At 30.2% G+C, this 22,596-nt stretch overlaps 1 protein-coding gene across 3 annotated transcripts in view; it reads left to right on the forward strand.

Annotated features, from left to right (window-relative positions):
- LOC118195372 (proteasome activator complex subunit 4-like) overlaps positions 1-22,596 on the forward strand; it is a 243,815-nt gene that overhangs the window by 120,926 nt on the left and 100,293 nt on the right. For all 3 annotated transcript variants that reach the window (XM_085822053.1, XM_085822048.1, XM_085822056.1), the window contains 11 exons: positions 1,297-1,352; positions 2,894-2,956; positions 4,095-4,150; positions 6,133-6,231; positions 8,539-8,601; positions 8,694-8,789; positions 10,696-10,824; positions 12,557-12,748; positions 15,667-15,803; positions 19,411-19,464; positions 19,556-19,685. In XM_085822053.1, the coding sequence (XP_085678179.1) occupies positions 1,297-1,352; positions 2,894-2,956; positions 4,095-4,150; positions 6,133-6,231; positions 8,539-8,601; positions 8,694-8,789; positions 10,696-10,824; positions 12,557-12,748; positions 15,667-15,803; positions 19,411-19,464; positions 19,556-19,685 (1,075 nt within the window). The remainder of the gene's footprint in view (positions 1-1,296; positions 1,353-2,893; positions 2,957-4,094; positions 4,151-6,132; positions 6,232-8,538; positions 8,602-8,693; positions 8,790-10,695; positions 10,825-12,556; positions 12,749-15,666; positions 15,804-19,410; positions 19,465-19,555; positions 19,686-22,596) is intronic.

The raw sequence follows: 22,596 nt of genomic DNA on the forward strand, positions 1-22,596 counted from the left end.
CTCTATTTTGAACAGAAATTTCGTCATTAAATCTTGTAATATGATTTAGTTCTGCGTAATTTTTTTTCTCTCATTGTAAACTAGTTCTGTGAATTAAACTGTTATTTAAAATTTAAAAAAGAGGAATGTAATTGTTTTGCATGGTTGAGTAATGCTCATTCTTTCTTAATTAATACCGAATTTCTCATATTTTAAATTACAAGTTTAATTTTTCTTTTAAGATCATGCAGTTGTGTATAATGTAATTAGATAGTTGTGTATAATAGTTTTTTATGTGTAATTAGACTATCGCCGGTTACTAAATGCACCTGCCTACAAAAAATGCTGTCACCACAAGCTTTCGAACACATGATTTGGGATAAACCACTTTTAGAAAAGGGGGAGAATGTAGTAACACAAAAATGTTCTTATAGTCACACTACTGCAAAAAAGTTTTACGCTGTAGATTCGGGAACTTTTGAATCCTACAACGTATATCTATATTCTCCAAAATAAAATACCGTTGATTTTTGTAATTCAGTTTTTAATCCTTAAGTAATTAACTTTATTTTAATGTTATTCATATCATTTAATGTCTCCTCTTCCTATATTCTCCAAAATAAAATAATAATATTAATAAAATAATAATATAATAATTCTCCAAAATAAAATACCGTTGATTTTTGTAATTCAGTTTTTAATCCTTAAGTAATTAACTTTATTTTAATGTTATTCATATCATTTAATGTCTCCTCTTCCTTCAAAATTTACCTTTATTAGTTAATAATACTTTCAAATTTCAGGCAATTTTTTCTTGCTTACTTGTGAAACTAATTTTAGCAGTATGATGATATGCCATCATGAAATTTAGTGCACATATTTTTTACTTATGATGATCTTATTAGTTAAATTAATTAAAAAATATCATTAAATACATTTCTTTCTTCCTTTAGCTGCAGAAAAGACTTTTTTTAAATTCCGATTGGGCAGATTTTGTTCTCAATCATCAGTGGAGAAAACAACTTCTGATATAGTTATAAAAGTAATGCTTTGGGGATATATATATCTAGTCATATATAATTGGAAAATTTTTGTGTTTGTAAGTGGTACCATAATTAATTTACCCTCAACACAGCCAATGCACACTATACAGATAGCCTGGATTTTCTTGAAACACATGGCGAAACTCTGAAAAGTCGGGGAATTTCATTCTCCTGTTGCGTAGCAACCCTGTGTATATGTTGATGTTGTAGTGCTTTAGTATTTTAGTTTTGGTTATTTTTACAGGGAACTAAATTTTACAAATTTCATTTTCAGAAGAGAATCTTCACTTCCTGTGTACCAATCATTATTTCTAAATTGTGGATCAACAGGTAGTTTCAAATAAACTTTTCATTTTAAACTGCACTCAATTCTTTGTATTAAAGTTTATAAAATAAACAAAATTGTATAGATTTTAACCATAGAATTAAAGAAGGTTCCTTATTTTTGCATGAAAGTTTCTTGTTTTTTTAATTAATATTATTGTTTTTCTGCATTTTTTGGTTATCAATAGATTTCTCATCTTTTGTGTATTTGCTTAGTTTAAATATTAAATTATCTTGCAGATAAAATTGCCATCTTATTAAATAATTATATCAAATCATTTTCTGTAGGCGCTTTTTAAACTGTAGGAAGTGTGTGGATAAATATTTCGTTATGAAGATTCACTTCCTTGTAAAAAGCTTAGGCAGAGTTTAACCTCATGCCAGTGTCGCTCTAGTCCAGTTTGGGCAACTGCTATGTGTAGAATTTGTAAAGCTCAAATTGATTTCGGGCAGAAGAAAAATTAGTGTTTCTATTTTGTGAAGCCTGAACTGAGTTTGTTTTTGCTTTAGGATATGTGTAATAAACCTGAAAAGTCGGGGATCAAAATATAAACCTTGGAGGGGCAGAGGGAAGGTGACCAACACAAGTGGGTGCAACAGTTGGGACCTTAAAGCATGTATTGTGCCTCAACTTGTATTGTAGTTATTGCATTCTGAAATATATGGTTAAGAGGTTAATGCTTATGTGCATTATTCTGAAAACTCCATAATTCGTATTTCCTTTTATTATACTCACCAATGGTAAATTGGCAACTTAATTTTCAAGAGATTTAAAAAAAAAAAAATTATTCTGTTGTTCTTCCCTTCCCTAAGATATGCATTGCTGCTTCAAGTTAAATGTTATTTGGTTAATTTGATCATATTAATGATGCCAGTTAGTAGGATTTGCATTTTTCTTTTTTATTGTAATTTGAATGTTGTCATATTTAAACATGTGAAAAACAAAAAATGAATAGAGAGGTTTTTTTTTTTTTTTTTTTTTTTTTCTTTTCCATTTGCTTTCCATTTGAGGCTGAGTGCCTGAGTGCCACACAGTCATAAGATCATTGAATGATCCCAAGCAAACAGGCTGGCTGTATGAGTGGTTTCCATATGGTTTCGTGTAGCTTGAATAAGAGCCAGTTTCTGTTAGAAAGTCGTCTAGAAAGACATCCCTCTCTTTAGGCAGATTTGAATAACCTAACCATTTGAGGCTGAGCATTATCTTTTTTTTTAATTAAAATAAATATTATTTTGATTGCAATTTAACTTTAGATCATTGTATATTGATTTTAAAAAATATCATTGTCAAGGGCATTGTGTGTGACATGGCCATATCCTTGATATTAATTTTTATAAAATATTTTATTCCTTTTTTTTTATTTGATAGAATGCAAAAAGCACCTGATCATTTAACAGCCTAAAAAAGTGTTATTTTCATAATTTTCTTCGTATGATAACATATTTTTGGGGGTATTAAAGTTAATGTTTCTGTTGAAAATTGTTAATTTAGGTATTTGTATTATAATAAGCTAGGAATGAAGTTTTTTAATCACTTTTTGTTTCAGATATCAGTATTGGAGAGAAGAACATACGTCAGTATATATGTGATGTTACTAGGCAGGTTCTAGGTATGTTTAATACGAAACATTTTTCAGGTTTTCTTAAATAATTTCAAAAGTTGTAATGTTGGTAAAAAGTTAAATTTTAAAATTTTGGGACTGTAATTCTTAAAAAATTTAATTTGTTGTGTTAGTAATGTAAGCTTTTGTTTCAAGTGTGGGTACCCTAATCCTAATTTTTATTGGCTTAAAGAGTGATATATTTCACAGCAGAGTAATTATTTTTACTTTGCATAGTATATATGTAGTTAATTGCAGCAAAAATGCATACATACATTAAATTTGCTGCATAATATTTTAAGTATTTAAAATGGGAAATCCATTACATATATAGATATGGTATCCATTATATTTTCTACTCCTACCTTTCACAGATTTTCGTCTGTTGTATTCACTGCAGAATAGTTTGAATGGCAAAAAAGTTAATTTCATAGCTTTGTATTATAATAAGCTTGGAATGAAGTCTTTTAATCACATCTTCTTTCAGATATCAGTATTGGAGAGAAGTAGTATTTTTGGGGAGGCCTCTCCCCCAAATATAAATTATTATAGATAAATTTGCCAGTTTATAACATGAAAAGAAATTGTGAGAAATGATGGTGACTATATGATAGATGAAGAAACATGATTTATTTAAGATACAGATATGCAGTTTTTTAAAATGACACTAACTTTTGCAATCTTCAAATAATTATAATATTTTTGTTAACATTGCATATTTTATTTATGGTACTTCTGGAGGAAGGTTTCTTTCTTGAAATATGTCGAACAGTTTTATACTGGAAAAGATAGTTTTGAAACCTGTAAACAAGAAATATGTAAATTTCTACTTTTATATAATTTATTGTTGATATTAAATATATGTGTAATCACTATCTTGAAGCTTCTGATAATAAAGATTTATTTCCTGAAAAGGTTTAAAATGTTTTATAAGATCAATTTTGTTTTAAGTATATTGAATTCAATGTATAAAAAGAATTATGAGCAAAGTAATAATTAGTGTATCTGTTATCCTTCTGTGAAAGTTGACCTTTTTTTTACTCTTAAAATCTTAAGAGAAATATTGCTTAATTTTTTTTGTGTTTTTGAATTTCTGTTATTTTGCCCATTCATTAATATGATTTATTATATTATTTAACTTTTGCAGGGCATATAACAGAATGTTGTGAAGATGATACTAAAGCTTTATTTTTAGTTATTAAAGTAAGTAATTTTTTCCTCTCTTATTGTTATATATAGTATGCATGCAGAAAAGAGGAACATATTTCTCAGTTATGAAGTATCAAAGCTGTACATTATCATACATTTTGATCATGCACATTTTCCCTTTCTTTTCCAAAATTTCGAAGTTTTTTTTTTTTTTTTTTTAATTACCAGCTTCCCATGCCTATTTTGATCATTTTTAAAGGAATTTTAAATGCAAAAAAAATTATAACTTAATATTTTTCAAAATAATCTATAAAATTTTCCTTGCTGTATAACATACAATAAACAAATATCACAAACATTGCTTATTGGCTGTCATTAAATCAAATATGCTATTCTCTTATAATAGCGCTGTTAATTTGTCTGTTGTAACAGCATTCTAGTTTTCAAAGTAAGGATCTTTCAGTAAATTGTTTTTTAAATGAGCTCTCTTTATTCAAATAACTAACATACAAGAATTATTTCTTATGTTTAAAAAACTTCTACCACAATCAAAATGAACCGGTAACAAAAGTATGTTTTTTTTTTTTTTTTTTTTTTTAAAGTATGAAGTTGTGCATATATCTTTTCAGAGAAAATTGGTACATATTGCTGTTTAATGAAAAAGTTATGGGCCGACATTAAAGTTATAAAGGAGTTTTAGTATAGTTTAAATTTGGCATATGATTGTGATATGGATCTAGTTCCTGATATTATGTATATTACATAAGTGGAATTTCTTTCTTCTGTATCTAAAGAATGACATTCATCATGACACATGTCAGCGTTGCTCATGCCATTTCTTAAATTTCTTCATGAATGTTTTCAACTAATGGAGTATGTAATTTGTGGTTAGATATCTTATTCTTTGGTTTGCATTTTGTAACTGAGTGGCAACACCATACATGACAAGATAATCAAAATCTGTGTCTCAGAATAAAGTTAATCTGTTTCTGTTCGTTGTACAGTTATGATTTTTTTCCATCTTTAATTCCTGGATTTTTAGTTTATGTAGTTTGAAACATTGAGAAGAAAGGTGGTTACAAAATGTTTTACATATTTATGGGATTACAGCAAAAATTTGCTGCCCTGATGGCATGAAGGTAAGGAAACAGACTGTGAATAGCCTTAAATTCCGTTTCTGGAGAAGGCATGATTGTTTGTAAGTGCAGTAGTGGAATGGGTCAAACCAAATGTTCTTTCAAGGAGTTAATAGAAAACATGGATGTTTGTAAGATTGTAGTGTTTTTGTGGAATGGAACACTTGAAATACTATCAAGCCAAAAGTCATCTTAAAATTATAATGGAAGGCATGGATATTTGTAAGTGTATATTATTTTTGTAGCATAGGATACTTGAAATACTGTCGAGCCAGAAGTCCTCTTCAGCGTTGATAGAAAGAGAAGAAGGGTGGGAGACCCTCAGATCTGTCTCTTGAGGGATTCTCCTTCAGTATTGCCACAAAGTTGAACAATTTTGTGTTATCACCTGTAAGGTGCCCAATATCTAATCCAGTAAAAGGCATAAACCTGTGTTTTTGGTCGGAACTAACCCAAGCATCCATTGCAAATCATTGCATATCTGATGTTACTTATATGTTATCTGATGTCAGACTAGTGAGATAAATCACAACACAGCAACAAAATCTGTTAACATAATTACTAAGAGCGATCTCTCATAAATTTGAGCCCATTCTGTATTTTGAGAACTTTTACCTATCAGCTGAACTGTGTCGGTAAACTACTAGAGAAATTTTGTCAGCAGTATATTTCAATGCAGATTTCTTTCATATTGCAGTTTTTTCTGAGGCAAAATTATTTTGTTATAGAATTATATCTCGGTATTGTTAAAAAAAGTCAAATATGTATTCAGATTTCTTTGGAATGAGTTGAATACTGAAGGCCTTTATTTAAGTTATTGTAATCTTATGAATGTGTATATCTGAATATGTTTAGGTGAAATGTCTTAAGCATCTGTTTATGTTTTATTTTTATTTCTAGTTGTTCAATACCTTGATGTTCAACTGGGGAATAGAAAAAGATGAACTCGACACCAGGAGGAAAGCTTTTCGAGTTGTTAAAAATGCTCTTGAAAATAAAGTAAGAACCTTTTACTTTAAAGTTTTCTTTGCAGATGTATTCAGTAATAATTTACAGTATTTTTTTTGGGGGGGATACATTGAATATTATTTTAAACTGTTTATATATATGCACACACACACTCAAAGCTTAAGGTACATGCTTGTATCTTTAAATGTTTTGAAGGCAGGAAATGAATGTACAGAAATAGTTATTTTTGACATAGTGATGAAAATTTTAATATGATGCGAGACATGTACTATCTCAGTGATTATCAGTCACTGAGAGATTCCTCCATCCAAGGGATACTTTTCATGGTCTTAAGGTGGAATCTTTTTAAACCTTATATTTATAATTTTTGTGTGAAAAAGTTAATGGCTAAGGTAAGCTAAGGTATTGATCAGCTAAGGTATTGATAAAATCATGAGAATCCGGAAGGTTTGAAAACAAAACTTACGTATTATGTTAAGTGCGGTGAAATTAATAAAAATGTTTTAGTTATGCCTGTTATCTTTAAATATCATAATATAATCAATACATTGGTAAACATATAAATAATATTTATTATTTATAATGAGTCTTAAATTCATACTAATGTTTATAGCATATTAAAATGCAACTTTTCAGTTTTGTTTATTATTTGAAATGTAGCATCTTAAAAAAGAAAATGATGATGGTGAAATGATATTCTCATGTCTGGTAAAGAAGGAAATGGAACAACAAATAAAGTTTACTATCTATTATCTGGTATAGAAAGTACCACTCGTTTGTATATGAAGACATGGAAAAAATATATGATTGACTATTCAGTTAATTTGATCAAAATGTTATACATTTTTTTTAACTGAAGTAAAGTCAATAAAAAGTGTCTAATAATAAATTTAATATATTAATATTAAATAACATATTTTAGTTATAATAATTCAGTAATCATATTATTGTTATTATAATTCAATATATTTTAGTTAACCATTTTAAAATAAGACAATAAATAAAAAGTCTGAAAGCTTTCCTATTTTATATTACACCCAAAGCGGCCTTTTTTTTTAAATGTTTTGTGTGTTATGTTACCTTTATTTATTAAATATTGTGTTCTTTGAAAACCATAAAATTCAGTTCAACAACAATATCACAAGATAACTTAAAAAAAGCATATCTTTAGAATTTCCGATTCACAGTATCGTGAGCTGGAGATAAAAAATTTTCTTTCCCTGTACAGTGTTGCCATTGCTCGCTTTGAAATCATTGAGTTTGTTCATCAAAAATTCATTAAAGTTTTAGAAAAAAAATATTAAATAGATAATAAAACAAATTCCAAATTTGGGCTTCCATTTGCCTATATTCAAGTAGAGGACTACATTATTCTTGATGTCTGTTCTTAAGTGCCATTGTTTTTTTTTCACAGTGCAGGAAACATACATACAATTATTACTTCATTATTTAATTTCTTTAAATATGATGCAGTGGCTCTAATATTTAGCGGCAATAATTTGAAAAGTGAAATGCCTTTTATAGTAAACCGACACAAAATGCCAGAACGAAATTAATAACCCTTCTGGGCCAATGCCCTTTGGACTAAAAACTCTGTTTGACGTAGATTTTTACCTCTATCAATTTAGAGGATGATCAGGCATTTGACTCTCGTCTACAGTGGCAAAAAATTTTTTTGTACAATATTTTTTCCTCTGAAAACATCTACATCAAATTAAAGTAACTTTTTTGCCTAATTTTAAATTTTACATGTTCTCTTCCAGTCAAGGATGCCTTCGGAGTATTAAGATTAGTGGCACAGCATCAGTTAAATAAATTCTAGAATCTTCAGGGACAGTTCATAAATAAACTTTTTTCCTAATTAAAATGCTATAAAAGTACCTTCTAGTTGTATTTCTGTCAAATTAGTTAAATTCCATTGCTATTTTGTAAGATATTTTTTCACATCATTCAATGTTATGAACACAGCCATCACCACCAAATGTAGTCACATTAAATGGCATTGTGTCATTTTCACATGTTCTTCTCTGAACATCGATTACAGTGGGCCAATTAGAATATAAGTGAGTGATGAATAATCATTTTCTGTTTAAAGAACTAAAAATTTAAATCTTTTGAAAGAATAGGAATTTAAAATAAAATTATAATATTATTTAAATGTATTCATTTTGAATTACATTTTTTGTTATCTGGTTTAGTAATTGGAATATTTATTCTTTTTATAAGACAGTTAGTTGTATGTAGATTTTAAACTCTGGGATATTAAAAAGCTTTTGTTGATTAATGTTTATGTTTTATGTAGTTTTTATTGATTAATGTAAATGTTTCATTCCTTAGTTATTTGGAGAAAAGAAACATATTCGCTCTTTGCTAATTGATCGAACTCATTTACAACACGAGGTAAGTTTTTCATTATTATCATTTTAATGAAATGTTTTATTTCTTCTTTATCTGAATTGAATGTAATTGCAATGTCATGTTTTATTTTACAGCTACGAATCACAGAAAGGTACAAAATATATTTTACTGAAACTCATAAGATGATAATGAGAGACTTGCTACAACTTTCCACCAGCCATTACAGTGAAGTGTGTTTTGATTTTTTTCCTATCTCTGAAAAACAAAAAAATTTTTAAGTATTAAATATATGTGATTTAATTATATTATAATCAAAAGTGTATGTGTTATATTATTTTTATTCATATCATTTATATGACATTCTACATTGATTTTTTTTTTCTCCCTTTGCAAGTTGATAAATAAAGTAGATTCCCAATTAGCCATAATACTAGTACTATATCATTATGGTTAACTAAAAAAAAAGTGATCTGAAAGGAGTTAAAGAAACACGGGAAGGGGCAACCCATATTATAATTAACAGAAACATGCTATTAACAGTTTGTTCCATTTTTAAATAATTTAATCTGGAAAAGAACTTTGATTGAGTATGTAAGTTAATGTTTTCAGAATTCTTTGTGATTGTGAACAATCCACAGGCAAAGAACATTTAACCATGCCACAATGATTGGTATAGTGGTTAGCACTGCTGGCTGTCATATGGTTGGACCTGGGTTCAAATCCTAAAAAAAAGACTTGAATTTTATTAAGTATATATCATCTTTATGACATGGGGCACACAGCAAGTGGAAAGTCTAGTTTGGTGGTAAGGAAAGAGGGATAGGAGATCCTTGGATTCATTTTCCCATAGATCAAAATTGGGATGAAACTGGGCAAAGCATAACTGTTATTTACAAGATACTTAAGGCTCATACCAATGACAAATACATTCCTGTGCTCCTCTGCGTGATAAAATTTATGGACTTGATCTGATGGTACTGTCAGACAAGTGAGATAAGTCACGTTAACAACAATGCAACATTTAAACACATGCTGTATATTTACTTGTTCTGTAACTCAGAACTTTTGAGAAACAAGGAACTGAATGTCAAAAGCTAGGCATCTATAAATAAATAATGTAATCCTAATGATATTTAGGGAGAATTTTGGAAAACATCTGCAGAACCTTTTATAATGATTTTTTAAAATTTAATATGTGTGTGCAGGAATTTTGTAAATTTATTGGAAGCTACAGACTTTTATGAATTTCATTTTTCTTTCACTAGTTAATATATGATTATTTAGATCAGAGTTTCTTAAACTGTGGAGCCCACCAGCGGCCGAGCGGTAAAGTCGCTGAACACTGGTAGTTCGGTCCGAGGTTTGAATCCCACGAATGGGGACTGGCTGCATGGGTGTTTTCGTGGTTTTCCCCATGTGTAACGTGTATACGAGCCAGTTTCCCTTAGTCCTCCGTGAAGGCATCCCTCCCCTTAAGCAGTTAGGCCTCGAGGCTTTGCCGTAATTAAATAACCTAACCTTAAACTGTGGGTCGCGACCTTCATGAGGGTCATGGGAACTGCAGCAGGGGGTCGGCAAAAATTTTAGCAATTTTGATATTTCTTTGAATTATAATAATAATTTTACAATTACCAAATATTTTTACACAATGTATAGGAAAATAGATAAAAATAAGACAATATAGACAAAAAAAAAAAAAAAAAAAAAAAAAAAAAAAAAACCACTTCGGCGCATTCTTTTTATGATATAAATGTTCATTTTACTTGCTTTGCATGTGGTGTTGTCATTTCGTCTGTTACTTATTTAAAATTTTCACATTGTTCTATGTCTTAAAATTAGAAATTAAGGTTAATGACCTAAAACTGCAATAGTATATTACAGTACAAGTGAAAAAAATTAATGGTTTTACTCAAGCGTGTGTCGGATTTGCGCAATGCTTAAGTGTCCCACAAAATTTTCATAAATTTGGGGTCCTGGGCTTGTGAAAAAAATCTCAGTGATAAAAAGGAGACGCGACTGAAAAAAGTTTAGGAAGCCCTGATGTAGATTCATTAAATTAGTATGTATTAATGAATCTTATGATATTTGTTAAGGAAAATGTATTCCTTGTTTCTGATTCATGTTTTCTTGTTTTAGGTACGCAGTCGTGCTCAAACTGCTTTGCAAAATTGTTTGACTTGTTTTCATTCTTCGTGTAGTGTTATTTTCTCAGATGTTTTAGATTTGCTACAGAAAGACCCAACGGTTTGTCATGAAGAGTTTAAGGTTTGTTATATTTAATTTATTTAATTTTTTTTATATATTTTGAAGTGTGTATAAATTTTGTGTGTTATTTCTTTAATTTCTTGAGTGATATTGATGATTTCATGTGTTTATTTTCCTTTTTCTTTGTTTAAGTATGCCCTTCATATTTTTCTTCCAGTTTGTCTTAAACTTCACATGGGGAAAAATTTCCCCTTTAAAAATAGAATTAAAATTCTTTTAAACTTAACAGTTTTTTTTTTTTTTTTCATTCAGATTAATTGACAATATCTAGTAGAGATGGACAAATGAAATTAAATGTAGTCTCTTTTCATAAAAAGTGGAGTAACTTCCACCCCCCCCCCAAAGAAAAAATTAATATTATTCAACCCATTTGTTTGTAGCAATTTCAGTGTTGGAATTATTGTTCTTTCTGTAGTACTGTCACAAAATAAAATTAAGTAGTAAGTGGGGGAGAATTGTAATCTGAAAATAGAGTACAATCTAACATCTTGAAGAGTTTCAAGAAGATATATACAAGTATATATATGTAAGAAAAATAAAGAATATGTAAAAGATTAAATTAGCAGTGTAAATTAATTTTCCTTCCCTATTCTAAAAATGGTAATCTCTCTGTGCTGTGTCATTTCAAGATTAATCCATGTCATATGACTCTTACATAATTCTGATGATGTAAATGGAACAGAAATTCAAACAGCCAATAGTAATTTTACAGCAGTATTAATTATCCAATCAAAATGCATTGAGAACCAAAACTAACTCAGTCTGAATTAAGATTTCACCATGAACATAATGTACTTGCTTTTTTACGCTTTGGCCTAGCTGGACTGCAGTCTGTCTGCTCCTTCTATCATAGTGCAAATTTATCTAAAATGTAATCTTTTTTAAATAGGCACAATTAATGCGCTAACTTGATTGTAGCCACAACATGTTTATTGAAATAAAAGTTGAATTAAATATACCTTGAATGCTAAATTTCTTATTCATTGTGGTTTGTCATTTTAGCATTCTACGACATCAAAATTCTCTCTGTTCGTTACAGATTGAACCACCTGCGTTCTACTGCAGAATCTATTACATATATAGAGAATGAGATTAAAAAGAAATTTGAAACATATATGCTGATTCCAGTTTCACATCTGAAGCAGTTTTAAGCTAAGCATCTATGATATGCATGTTACAAATTCATCTTCCAGAAATTAAAAAAAAATAAATAAATAAAATCTTTATGAACTCTTCAAAATAACGAAACAAATGGTAGGGAAAACATTTAATAGCATTTAGTATTTGATTTAATGTTATATTTGATTGCTATTTAATGCCATGTGAAGACTAGTGCATTTCTTTAATAAGGAAATTTAATTATTCGAGACATAGTTGTGCATATATTCCAGTGGATCTCTTCTGTGAGAGTCTTGCAATGAATATATTCCTGTGAAGTGACAACACCTTTCGTCAGAACATCATATCTGCTCATTGGAAACAATGTATGTCTTGAAAAAAGTTTCATATGATGTATTTAATTATTTCACTATTGGCAAAATAACAGATGAAAAGCAGATAATTGTACATTAATAGAATAATCGAATAAAATTTGGGTTAATAAATATTCAGGAACTAATTCTAGAAAAATATACTAAATTTAATAAATTGCTTTTACTCATGTTTACGTAATTGCTTTTTTAACTTTTTTACTCAGTTTTTGTTTTATTTAATGTGTGATTTTTCTTTTTAGGGTGTGTTATATGTAATCCTTGGACAGAAACAGAATTCTCTTTTGACTGTCTGTAATTGGGAAAGACTGAGTCAGTTATGGCCAGCAATTGTTGCGTCAAAACACTCAGAGAAACCATCTATCATTAAACTTCTAGATTCTATTTCTGCTAGTATACAAAAATACTTTCCAACTGCACAAATAAAACTTAAAGTATGTAGATTTGGATTGTTTTAAATCTGTAATATAAAATATGTACTTGAAACTTTATAAACTGCATTAAATGTTGAATGAAATAACTGTAGAACAGTTTAATTAAAAAAAAAAAAATTCTGTTTCTTCAACTACCATGCAATATAGACTGCTTTAGGCTTTTTTGTGTCTGCTGTTGTAAAAAGTGTTACTTTCATTTTATCTTCTGCTGGTTATGCCTATCTTTACAAAAGTGTGTTTAACATGAAAAGAATGTTGGAAGTCAGAAAAGAGCATATTGAAGTTATGAAAGCATTTCATTTTTCAGTGCTAATGGAAATTGAGGACATTATTTTTGCAATCCATACTTCAAAGCCAAAGAGGTGTTTTTCATGATTGCCAAATACCAATTCTGGTTTTTTGTTCTTATAAATGAAAACAACTTTTCTGGAAATGAAATCATTGGGTAGTAATGTTATCCTTTCAGGGTACAAAATTCTTTATTGGTTTTTTAAAACATTACCAAATTCTAACTTATTGTTATATCCCTGGAAATGAAAGAACTGATTCTGTTTCCAAGAAGGCTTGTGGGCTCTTTCATTCCATTTCCTCAAATCTTTTATTACCTGGCTTGTTCTGTGACTGGAATTAGTCATTCATTCCTGTTTTGGTGATGTGCCTCACTTTGTGCCTGGAGAAAATTTTAAACTTTTATTTTGCATTAGAGTTTCAATACGACTTGTATCTTACTAGTGTTAACTGTTTCTCCAAACTGTACTCTGTATACTTTAAAAAAAACCGGATTTTTAAGTACCATTTGGAGTGTAAAGTAGGGCTTGTTTTTGCAAAGAATTTTTATCATTAGCTGACTTCTATATTGATGTTGGCTTTTTTTCAACATTTGTTGGCAATGGGATTTCTTTATACTTATTTGTTCATTGAAAGACAACTGTCTTCAGAGACCAATTAACAGAAACTGGAAGCTAAGACAATTATGTTATGGAAGGCTCCTTCCTCTCTGATTATTTTCCCCCCAGTATGACAGATATCGCTGCTGTTACATTAAATGATCAAATAATTTAATACTTTTTCATTTAAAGTTATATTTATTTATTTTTTAAACTCTTACCTCTTTATGTGTGTGGTTTTCATGCTTCATTGTTTGTTGTTACATAAAGCATAAGTTCATGCACTTAAAGCACATCTCTATTTTTTCTTTGGAAGTTAGGTTAATTGATCTCTACTCATTTTTTTGATAGAAATTAGAAAGAAGTAAACTTAAAAAATTCTGTGCTACTTCTAGTTCTATAAAACCTAGGAAGTGAAAAAGTATATAAAATTTTACATATTTTAAATACTATAGAACAAGGGTTCCTAAATTTTTTGGCTCAGGGAGCTCTTTTTGGAATCAGTCTGGCTTTGATGGATCCCCTTAAGGCCTACTGTATATCTTACAAGTTAATATTGTTAGGAGGAGGATGAGGAGATCAATAGTAAAGGAATGCAAAGACATGTTTAAACAACAGTATAATATCCATGCAATGAAATGATTTAAAATTTTTGAAATTTATAATAATATCTCAGTTTAATTCTCACTTACTAACCAGTACCTATGGTTTTGTCAAATGCATAGTTCCTTTATCTTTTTTGGTTCATTTCCCAAAACAAAAATAGAGACTTTTTTTCTGCTGATTGTCGACTCTGTGTTTGTTCAACATACCTCTCCCCTTCTAACAGTGATGTGTTAGGAGCTTTATGAATATAGTCTGTAGCAGTAGTAAATGAAAATGCTTAAAAATTTTCAGGTATTTTTTGTATTTGCTCTTCATCAAATTGTGAACTAAAAATCCATTGTGCAGTTTGGAAACAAAGTAATGATTAAGCATCTGAGAGCATTCATAGATCTAACAAACATTCCTATCGCAGCATGCACAGCGGTACATATTTGGAGAACATGGTTACTTGTATGCAGTGGATATCATTGGATATCACATTTGTGGTTATGTTTTTAAAATATTAGATTAATACTTTATAACTTTGTTCCCTTGGATTAAAAAAAAAAAAAAAAAGAATTAACCTGTATGCAACAACCATCATATATAGAGGAGGGATTCACTGATATAAAGAACGTAATTCTTGTTAAGGGGCAGGACTTTAATTTTTTTATAATCAAATGGCTGTTTAAATGCAGAATACATTACTTTTTAAATTTTTAAAAACAATTTTTACAAATTTTTAAAAAATGCATACAGAAAGCTAACAAATTTTCCAAGCATGCTCTCATTACCCTCTTGCTTTCCACTCCCCCCAGTTCTCCTTGGTGCTCACTGATGAGCAACATTGCTGATGTCGGGAAACAGTGCTGTAGGAGGACTTGGAAGCTCTCATGAAAATGAAAGCTTGGAGCAAGTGTCCTATCTAACCGTATGCAAATCAGGTCTTTGTTGTTTTAATCATATTCACAAGCATATTTAAATTCTGGTTGTACCTGAAGCTGTGATCCATTCATTTCTTTCACAAATGATCAGAATACTCTTAGAATCAGCAAACAGTTGTGTGATGTGGCTTCATTATCTAATATCACACAATTTAACATATTATTTCATTCAATAGTTTTTGGATCTCACCTGTGTATTGCATATCTGCTAATACGTTCTGTAAAAGTTCTGCACAGTTTAAGATCTGATTTGTGGTAAACTATTACCATACACTAATGTTTCTTGTTGGATGTAGCTATTTTTATGTCAGATGGTGTTCAGTTTTATAGTTGATAAGAATCCCAAGAAATATGTTGTAATAATTATTTTAAATCCACTGTATATAAAAAGTAATGTATTATGTGTAACCGCTTTTATATAAGGAAAGTGCATTTTACTTGGAGAAAATTACAAATATGAAATTATGTTGTCAATAGTGATAAAAATTATTATTTCTTATAGGTACCTAGCAGTTGCATTGAACTAGTCAAGTGTTTTTGGAATAGTACTGTACCTTATCCAACTGCCCCATACCTTTCAGAAGAAGAAATTCGTCAAGCATCTGTAGAATTAGCCATACGAGGTGAAAAAAATGAATGGTATGTTGATATTAAAACTTTTCATAAAAACTTGTGTATAATGTTTTGCGTATGCATAGAATTGCTTTTTTTTTTTTTAATTTATTTTTTTAAAAAATGGTAATTTAATTTATCTGGAATGCTGTCTAACATATGAATGGATTATGTGTGGTTTAGTTTCTCAGATCAGTAACCTCAGTTAAAAGATAAATCAATAAATAATTTGCAGCTTGAATACCAGTACTTTTCTGTGTAAAAATGTTCCAGAAGTGTAATTTATTGTATTATTGGATATTTAATTTTAAAAGCAAAATTTATCAGAATTATTTTGTGAAGTTATTTAACTAACCATGTGCTCTTCTTAACCCCCTTTTTAGGGTGGTTGAGAAGTCTTATTTTTGTGTGTTAAATTAGATTCATGTAACACAAAAATTGAATAAGCAAGGCATATTACGCTATCTTTTTAATGCAATGCTATAACTTGAAGTTTTTAATTGTCTGAAAATAACACTTGAGGAAATAACTCTAGTAATATATTCCTGTAAAAATAACAAACTTAGGACTAGGGGCATTTTTGCATTTGAACAGTTCAAATTGTACACACAAAATTTATGGTAATGACACAGACAGTGGTGGCCAAAATTGTGGACACTTTTGGAAATTTTTAAGTTTTTGAACTTTATATGCTTATAGAAAATATTACATTTTGCAAAATGCAAATTTGTATATATCATTTTAAAGCGAATTTATTACTGAATTCAATACAAAACACAAAATTCAATTATTTGCAATATAAAAAAAGTTATATGTACTTTAATATAAATAAAAAACACAGTTATGAAGTGGTTTGTAATGTCTAGCTTTCCTGGCCAATCACTGTTCTTGTTCTGAGAACCAATCAAATGTTAGTAACTGCCAGTAGAAGCTGACATCATGTTTACACTTGAAACAGTTCATTATTTTGCTTTGTTCTGTAGAAGGAGGACCTGTTTCTTATACACTGCAATTACAAGTAGGAATTTTTGTAAAAATTTTTAATATTTAGTCAAGAAGCAATGACATCAAATAAGAGAAAAGATTGGACACCTAGAAAGAGATGTAATATTATTGTGTTACGAGAAAGTGGTCTTTCCTATGCTGAAATTGCAAGACAGGTGAGTGGTTCAGTGACTACATCTGGAGTCCGAAAGTTTTGTTTATGATATCAGGAGACAAATTCAATAAAAAACAAAGAAGGAAAAGGCTGAAAAAGTTGCACCACATCTATTGATGACGGAAGAATAAAAGGACTATGTCTCCAAGATAGAAAAATGTCATCAGCGGCCATCAGAAGTGATTTGGATGATGCTGGTGTTTCTCTCAGTTCAAGAACAATCAGGACAAGATTAACAGATGTTGCACTGAGAGGTAGAATTCCACGAAAAAAGCCTTAATTTTCTGCAACGAAAACAAAGACTACAATGGGCAAAGGAACACATTAATTGTACAGATGGTCAGTGGTCACAAGTTATATGGAGTGATGAAACTAAGATATCGTTATTCGGTAGTGATGGGCGAAAATATGTAAGATGTAGAATAGGAGAAGAGCTACATCCTGACTGCATTCAAGCAACTGTGAAGAACCCCAGTTAGTGTTATGATTTGGTCATGCATGTCAGCAGATGGTATTGGTCGCCTTCATGTCAACGATGGGACACTGAATGCCAGAAAATACATTGACACTATTCTAGAACCAAAACTTCTACCTTCCATCAGAGATCTCTTTCCCAACAATGCTTCGTTTATTTTTCAGCAGGATTTTGCTCCTTGCCACACGGCCAAAATATCGAAAGAGTGGTTTCGTACAAAGAGCATTAAATTGTTGTCATGGCCAGGAAACAGTCCTGCCCTCAATGCTATCTAAAATTTGGAGCACCATTTGAAAACTCTTGTTCGAATGAGGTGCCCATCAAATAAAAGGGAACTAAGTGAGGCTATAATTGTTTTCTGGCATCATGTAATAACGAAAGAAGAGCTTAAAACTCTTGTCAGCTCAATGAAACGTCGATATGAAGCTGTAATCAAAAATAAAGGGTACCCTACTAAGTACTGATAACTCGCTGCAATCATCACTATCTAATGTATATCAATAACTATTGTTGTTTAACTTTTTTGTATTGCAAATAATTGAATTTTGTGTTTTGTATTGAATTCTGTAATAAGTTCTCTTTAAAATGATATATACAAGTTTCCATTTTGTGAAACGTAACATTTTCTATAAGCATACAAAGTCCAAAAACATAAAAATTTCTAAAAGTATCCACAATTTTGGCCACCACTGTATATCCGCAGCTATAAAAATATGTAGTAAACTGGAGTCTAAAATAAAATGAGAAAAAAAAAAGTATGATAATTGATGTATTGTTGAATTTTTTCATAATGAATAAAATAAAAAAGAGAATAATTCAAAATGCATGTACCGATATTTTGACAGGAAATACAAGATGCAAACAAGAAGAGGAGAAAGGCAAATGTTGTATAAACTTAGATGCTTAAAAAATTTGGTATATGAATGTAAAAAAATGTCTGGTTGGTAAATAATTTTAAAAAAATATATATCTCGTGGCCAGCAGATGACCTTCTGCCAATTCCATGTTTTAAATAGCAACACAAATTAAGCATATTTGTTCCAATAAGAAAGATAACAGATATCTGTAATGCAAAATTTTTGATTATGTTTTATTGAGTATAATTGGCCACATATAAAAACAGGTTTTTCTGATTTTATACCAATACAAAATCAAATGTCTACTCTTTTTTTTTAATTAAAAATTGTCTTTTATTAGGTAAGTAAATAGCATCTAATTAATTTAGTTACATCTTAATTAAAGAAAATTAGTACATGTTTATGATATATTTGAAATAAACTCTTTGAAACAAATGCCATAATTTAATTTTGTGTGTAATTTTCATTGGATTGATAGATCTAAATTGATTTTGATCTGCACATGAATCCCCTTGATATTCAGGCATCAAATAAACAATAATTATTAAACTGCAGCATTATGTTATGATTTATATAAGCAACAATATATTTTGTTGATTACTGCAAAACTGTTATAGATCTATGACTACTTCAGATTATCTATTTTCAGCTGTCACCTCTGCTTGTCCAGTGTTACTCAAAATCTAATTAATTCTGTATATGAATGCAAACTGCTTAAATTCAAAAAATAGAAATTTTTGGAAGTTGCAAAAGTTATGGTGGATGAAAAAAGTCACATAGACAGGCAGATATCACGGTAAAAATGTGTTGGACTCTAATTTATGCTCTCTGTTGAATATTTGGACCAAAAACATAACATAGACATTAAGCACATAAATAAATATCCCACTCCAAAAAATAGTTTTTATTATTTTTTATTATTCTTGTGTGCAGTTTTTATCTTAAATAAAACCATTTCTGTTAATTTTTCCCATAATATTTTTCTCTTTCATAGCCTTCCAAAATACAAAATTGTTTCATTAAAGTTATCTGTTAATAATTTCAAGTCTATCCAGAAAAACATTCTGCAGTTGAGTTACTGCTTTTTAAAGTGAAATATGTTAAAATACTGTTTGGATTTATAATTTTCTTTTTTATTTCTAGCAATTATTTCAAATCGATCCATAATTTAACAGATCTTTTGAAAAATGGCAATTTGTAAGTACTATATCATTTATTTGTAATGCAAAGGAAGATTTACTTTATTACTGCGTACACTTTTTATAATCGGTATTGTTTTAATGTTTAGGCATTGGAGGCATTACCATTTGGCTTTATCGATGCTAGCCATTTTAGTTAGGCATGATATTCGTTTCCCTAAGGAAGGAGTTGAATTGTTTGTAGCTCATCTTATTCATGATACTCTTGCAGTTAGAAAGGTAATGGATTAGTTTAATAACATATGTTTTAAGATCATGCTTGATCCATTTTATGTATGACAACATTTGAAATTATTTTTAAACATAGTATTATGAGTGTGAAATCTTTTGTTCTGAAGCCATTATACATGTAGTTTAAATGCTTAATTATTTTATGAAAAATCTAATTTTTAATTTAATTTGTTATGGTTTTATCAGGTTGTCTGGAAAATAATGCAGGTTTCTGCAATTGTTTATCTTTCCTGTACATTTTTAGCAACAATGTATTTTGAATTGCACTGGTTTATATATCATTTCGAAGCTCTATTGTCGCTCTATATTTCTATAATAATCATTTTGTTCCCAAATTATTTAAAAAAAATATTTACTAGGTATTTTTGTTTTGATGTCAAAACGGGATTTTCAGCAAATTTACATTTATGAGTACAAACTAGGCCGCAGCGCAGCACAAACAGCTCGAAAATGTCAACAAAGTATGGGGCAAGAAATGTGTTAATGAATCTACAGTTTAACGAAGATACCAAAAGTTTCGTCGTGGGGAATTTGATCTGGAAGATCAAGAGCGTAGTGGACACTCTTCAGCTATTGATGACGACGATTTGAATACTGTTGAAACAAACCCTTTGCACAACTGTTCGAGAGCTTACGGAGGAGCTTGGCACAAGCAAAACAACGATTTCTAATCATTTAAATCGAATAGAAAAGTCAAAGAAGCTCGATAAGTGAGTGCCTCACAAATTGAGCCAAAATAAAAAATAAAAAATCGCTATTTTGAATAGTCGTCTTCTCTTCTTCGCAACAAAACCGATCCTTTTCTTGATTGAATTGTTACGTGCGATGAAAAGTAGATTCTCTCTAACAACTGGTGACATTCAGCTTTGTGGTTGGACCGCGACACCACAACACTTTCCAAAGCCAAATTTGTACCAAAAGAAAATTATGGTGACTATTTGCTGGCCTGCGCCCGGTCTCATCCATCACAGCTTCTTAAGTCTGGGCGAAACGATTATGGCAGATAAGTACTGTCAGCAAATCAACGAAATGAACCAAAACTTGCTATGCATGGGCTCGGCATTGGTCAACAGAAAGCTGCCAGTTCTTCTCCATGACGATGCTCGGCCGCACGTTGGGCAACTGACCCTATAGAAATTGAATGAATTGCGATATGAGATTCCCCTCTTCCTCCATATTCGCTTGACCTCTCGCCGACCGATTACCACTTTTTCAAACATCTTGATAACATTATTCAGAAGAAATGCTTCAGAAACCAAGAGGAGATCAAAAACGCCTTTGACAACTTTATTGCGTCCAGAGCTCCAGAATTTTATTCTACCAGCATAAATAAACTAATATTTCATTGTCAAAATGCATTCATTCAGCTGGTGCTTATTTTGATTAATAAAATTGCTTTTGAGTTGAGTTATGATACTTTAAAGATTTAGGTTAAAAACCTGCATTATTTTCTGGACTACCTAATATTAACTTAACCTGGTATAAGCTGCGATTCCAAGTTAAATATCATGTTTACTTTTATGTAACTTGCATAGATATTATATTAGTTATTAAAATTAGCTGTCAAACATACGGCCTCGTATTCAGATCTCTATTAACCCTTTCAGGACGGGCGGCCGATATACGCATTCCCTAAGAACATCTCTTACAGCCGGGCATCCCATCCATGCATCAGTAAAGATCGCATTCAGAAGACGGGTGATGCGTATATGCATTTTAAGGTGGAACGTTTTTCTGAAGGCCACTAGATGGCATCCTGTGCCCATTACTTTTGAAATGAACACAGTTTTAGGTTCCTGGCCTTGAGTTTGATATATTCTGCTTGACTTGATTGGTATTTTACTCATCAGCTGTTCGAGAGTTGGGGGGGGGCTGAGGGAAAGCGTAAACAGAGGTGGGCTTTTTAAATCGCTGCGTGCTAATGTAAACATTCTCGTATCTGATTTATATCCAATTCCTTTTTTTTTTATTTTATTTTTTCCTTTACTATGCACGGTCTTTTAGGGTTAGTATGTGGAGTATTGTTACGTTTTGCATTGCCTTCAGATATATTTCCGTTTCTTCTCTTTTTATTTCGGAAAGCCTCACCTCCAGTCTTCTATGGCGGGAAGGTGCTATTTATCAGAGGAAGAATACCCTAGTGTGGTTAGTGAACCATTTACTAATGCAAATGAGAGTACTGATTCATTTTCTAAGGAGTTAAAAAGTGATACTTTTTCTAAGAGTTACAAAGTGATACTTCTCTGTGCTTCGAGATATACCACACTTGTTTTCATTTAAAATTTTGTTACTTATTACTGTAAATAGTCTTTATTGTGTTCTTTTTATTAATTTTAAACTTTATTGATGGATTGATTTTATCAATTAAAACTTTGGAATAATTTGAATAGCGCTTCCGAAAATTATGTTATAAGATAAGTAATTTTTTAAGTATATTTTCATGTAAAATAAAGAAAAAAATGTTTTAAGGGCTAATTTTAACATATATAAGAACTCAAGTAATAATCTAAAATGATACCCAAAATTACGATGCTGGAAGCGAAACTTTTGTTTTTCTGGTTTTTGTTATAAAATTAGGCTTAGCGATGCAAAACCTCCGTCTTGTACGGTGACTGCCTTTGATTCTCTCTCGTCCTGCACGAGCGTCTTAAACAAAGGTGCGCCATCGTGAAAAGGTTAAGCATGATGTTGAATTATATTGTGTTTCTGTGAAAATGTAGAAACTTAAAATCCATTGATAAGGATATTTTCTAGAGAGACTGGTGGTGGGAGAACATATGAGATCTTAAGATCCCGTCCTCTGGTTGTTCTCATTTAAAGTAGGACAGGGAAGCCATGCATAAAATCATTCTGTCATCATTGATACTCAAGGCCTTTGACAAACCACAGACACAATCAT

Source organism: Stegodyphus dumicola, chromosome 1, assembly GCF_044657685.1.
Source record: "Stegodyphus dumicola isolate Sdum_Otavi_A_Nest chromosome 1, ASM4465768v1".
In the NCBI taxonomy this organism is placed as follows: Eukaryota; Metazoa; Arthropoda; class Arachnida; order Araneae; family Eresidae; genus Stegodyphus; species Stegodyphus dumicola.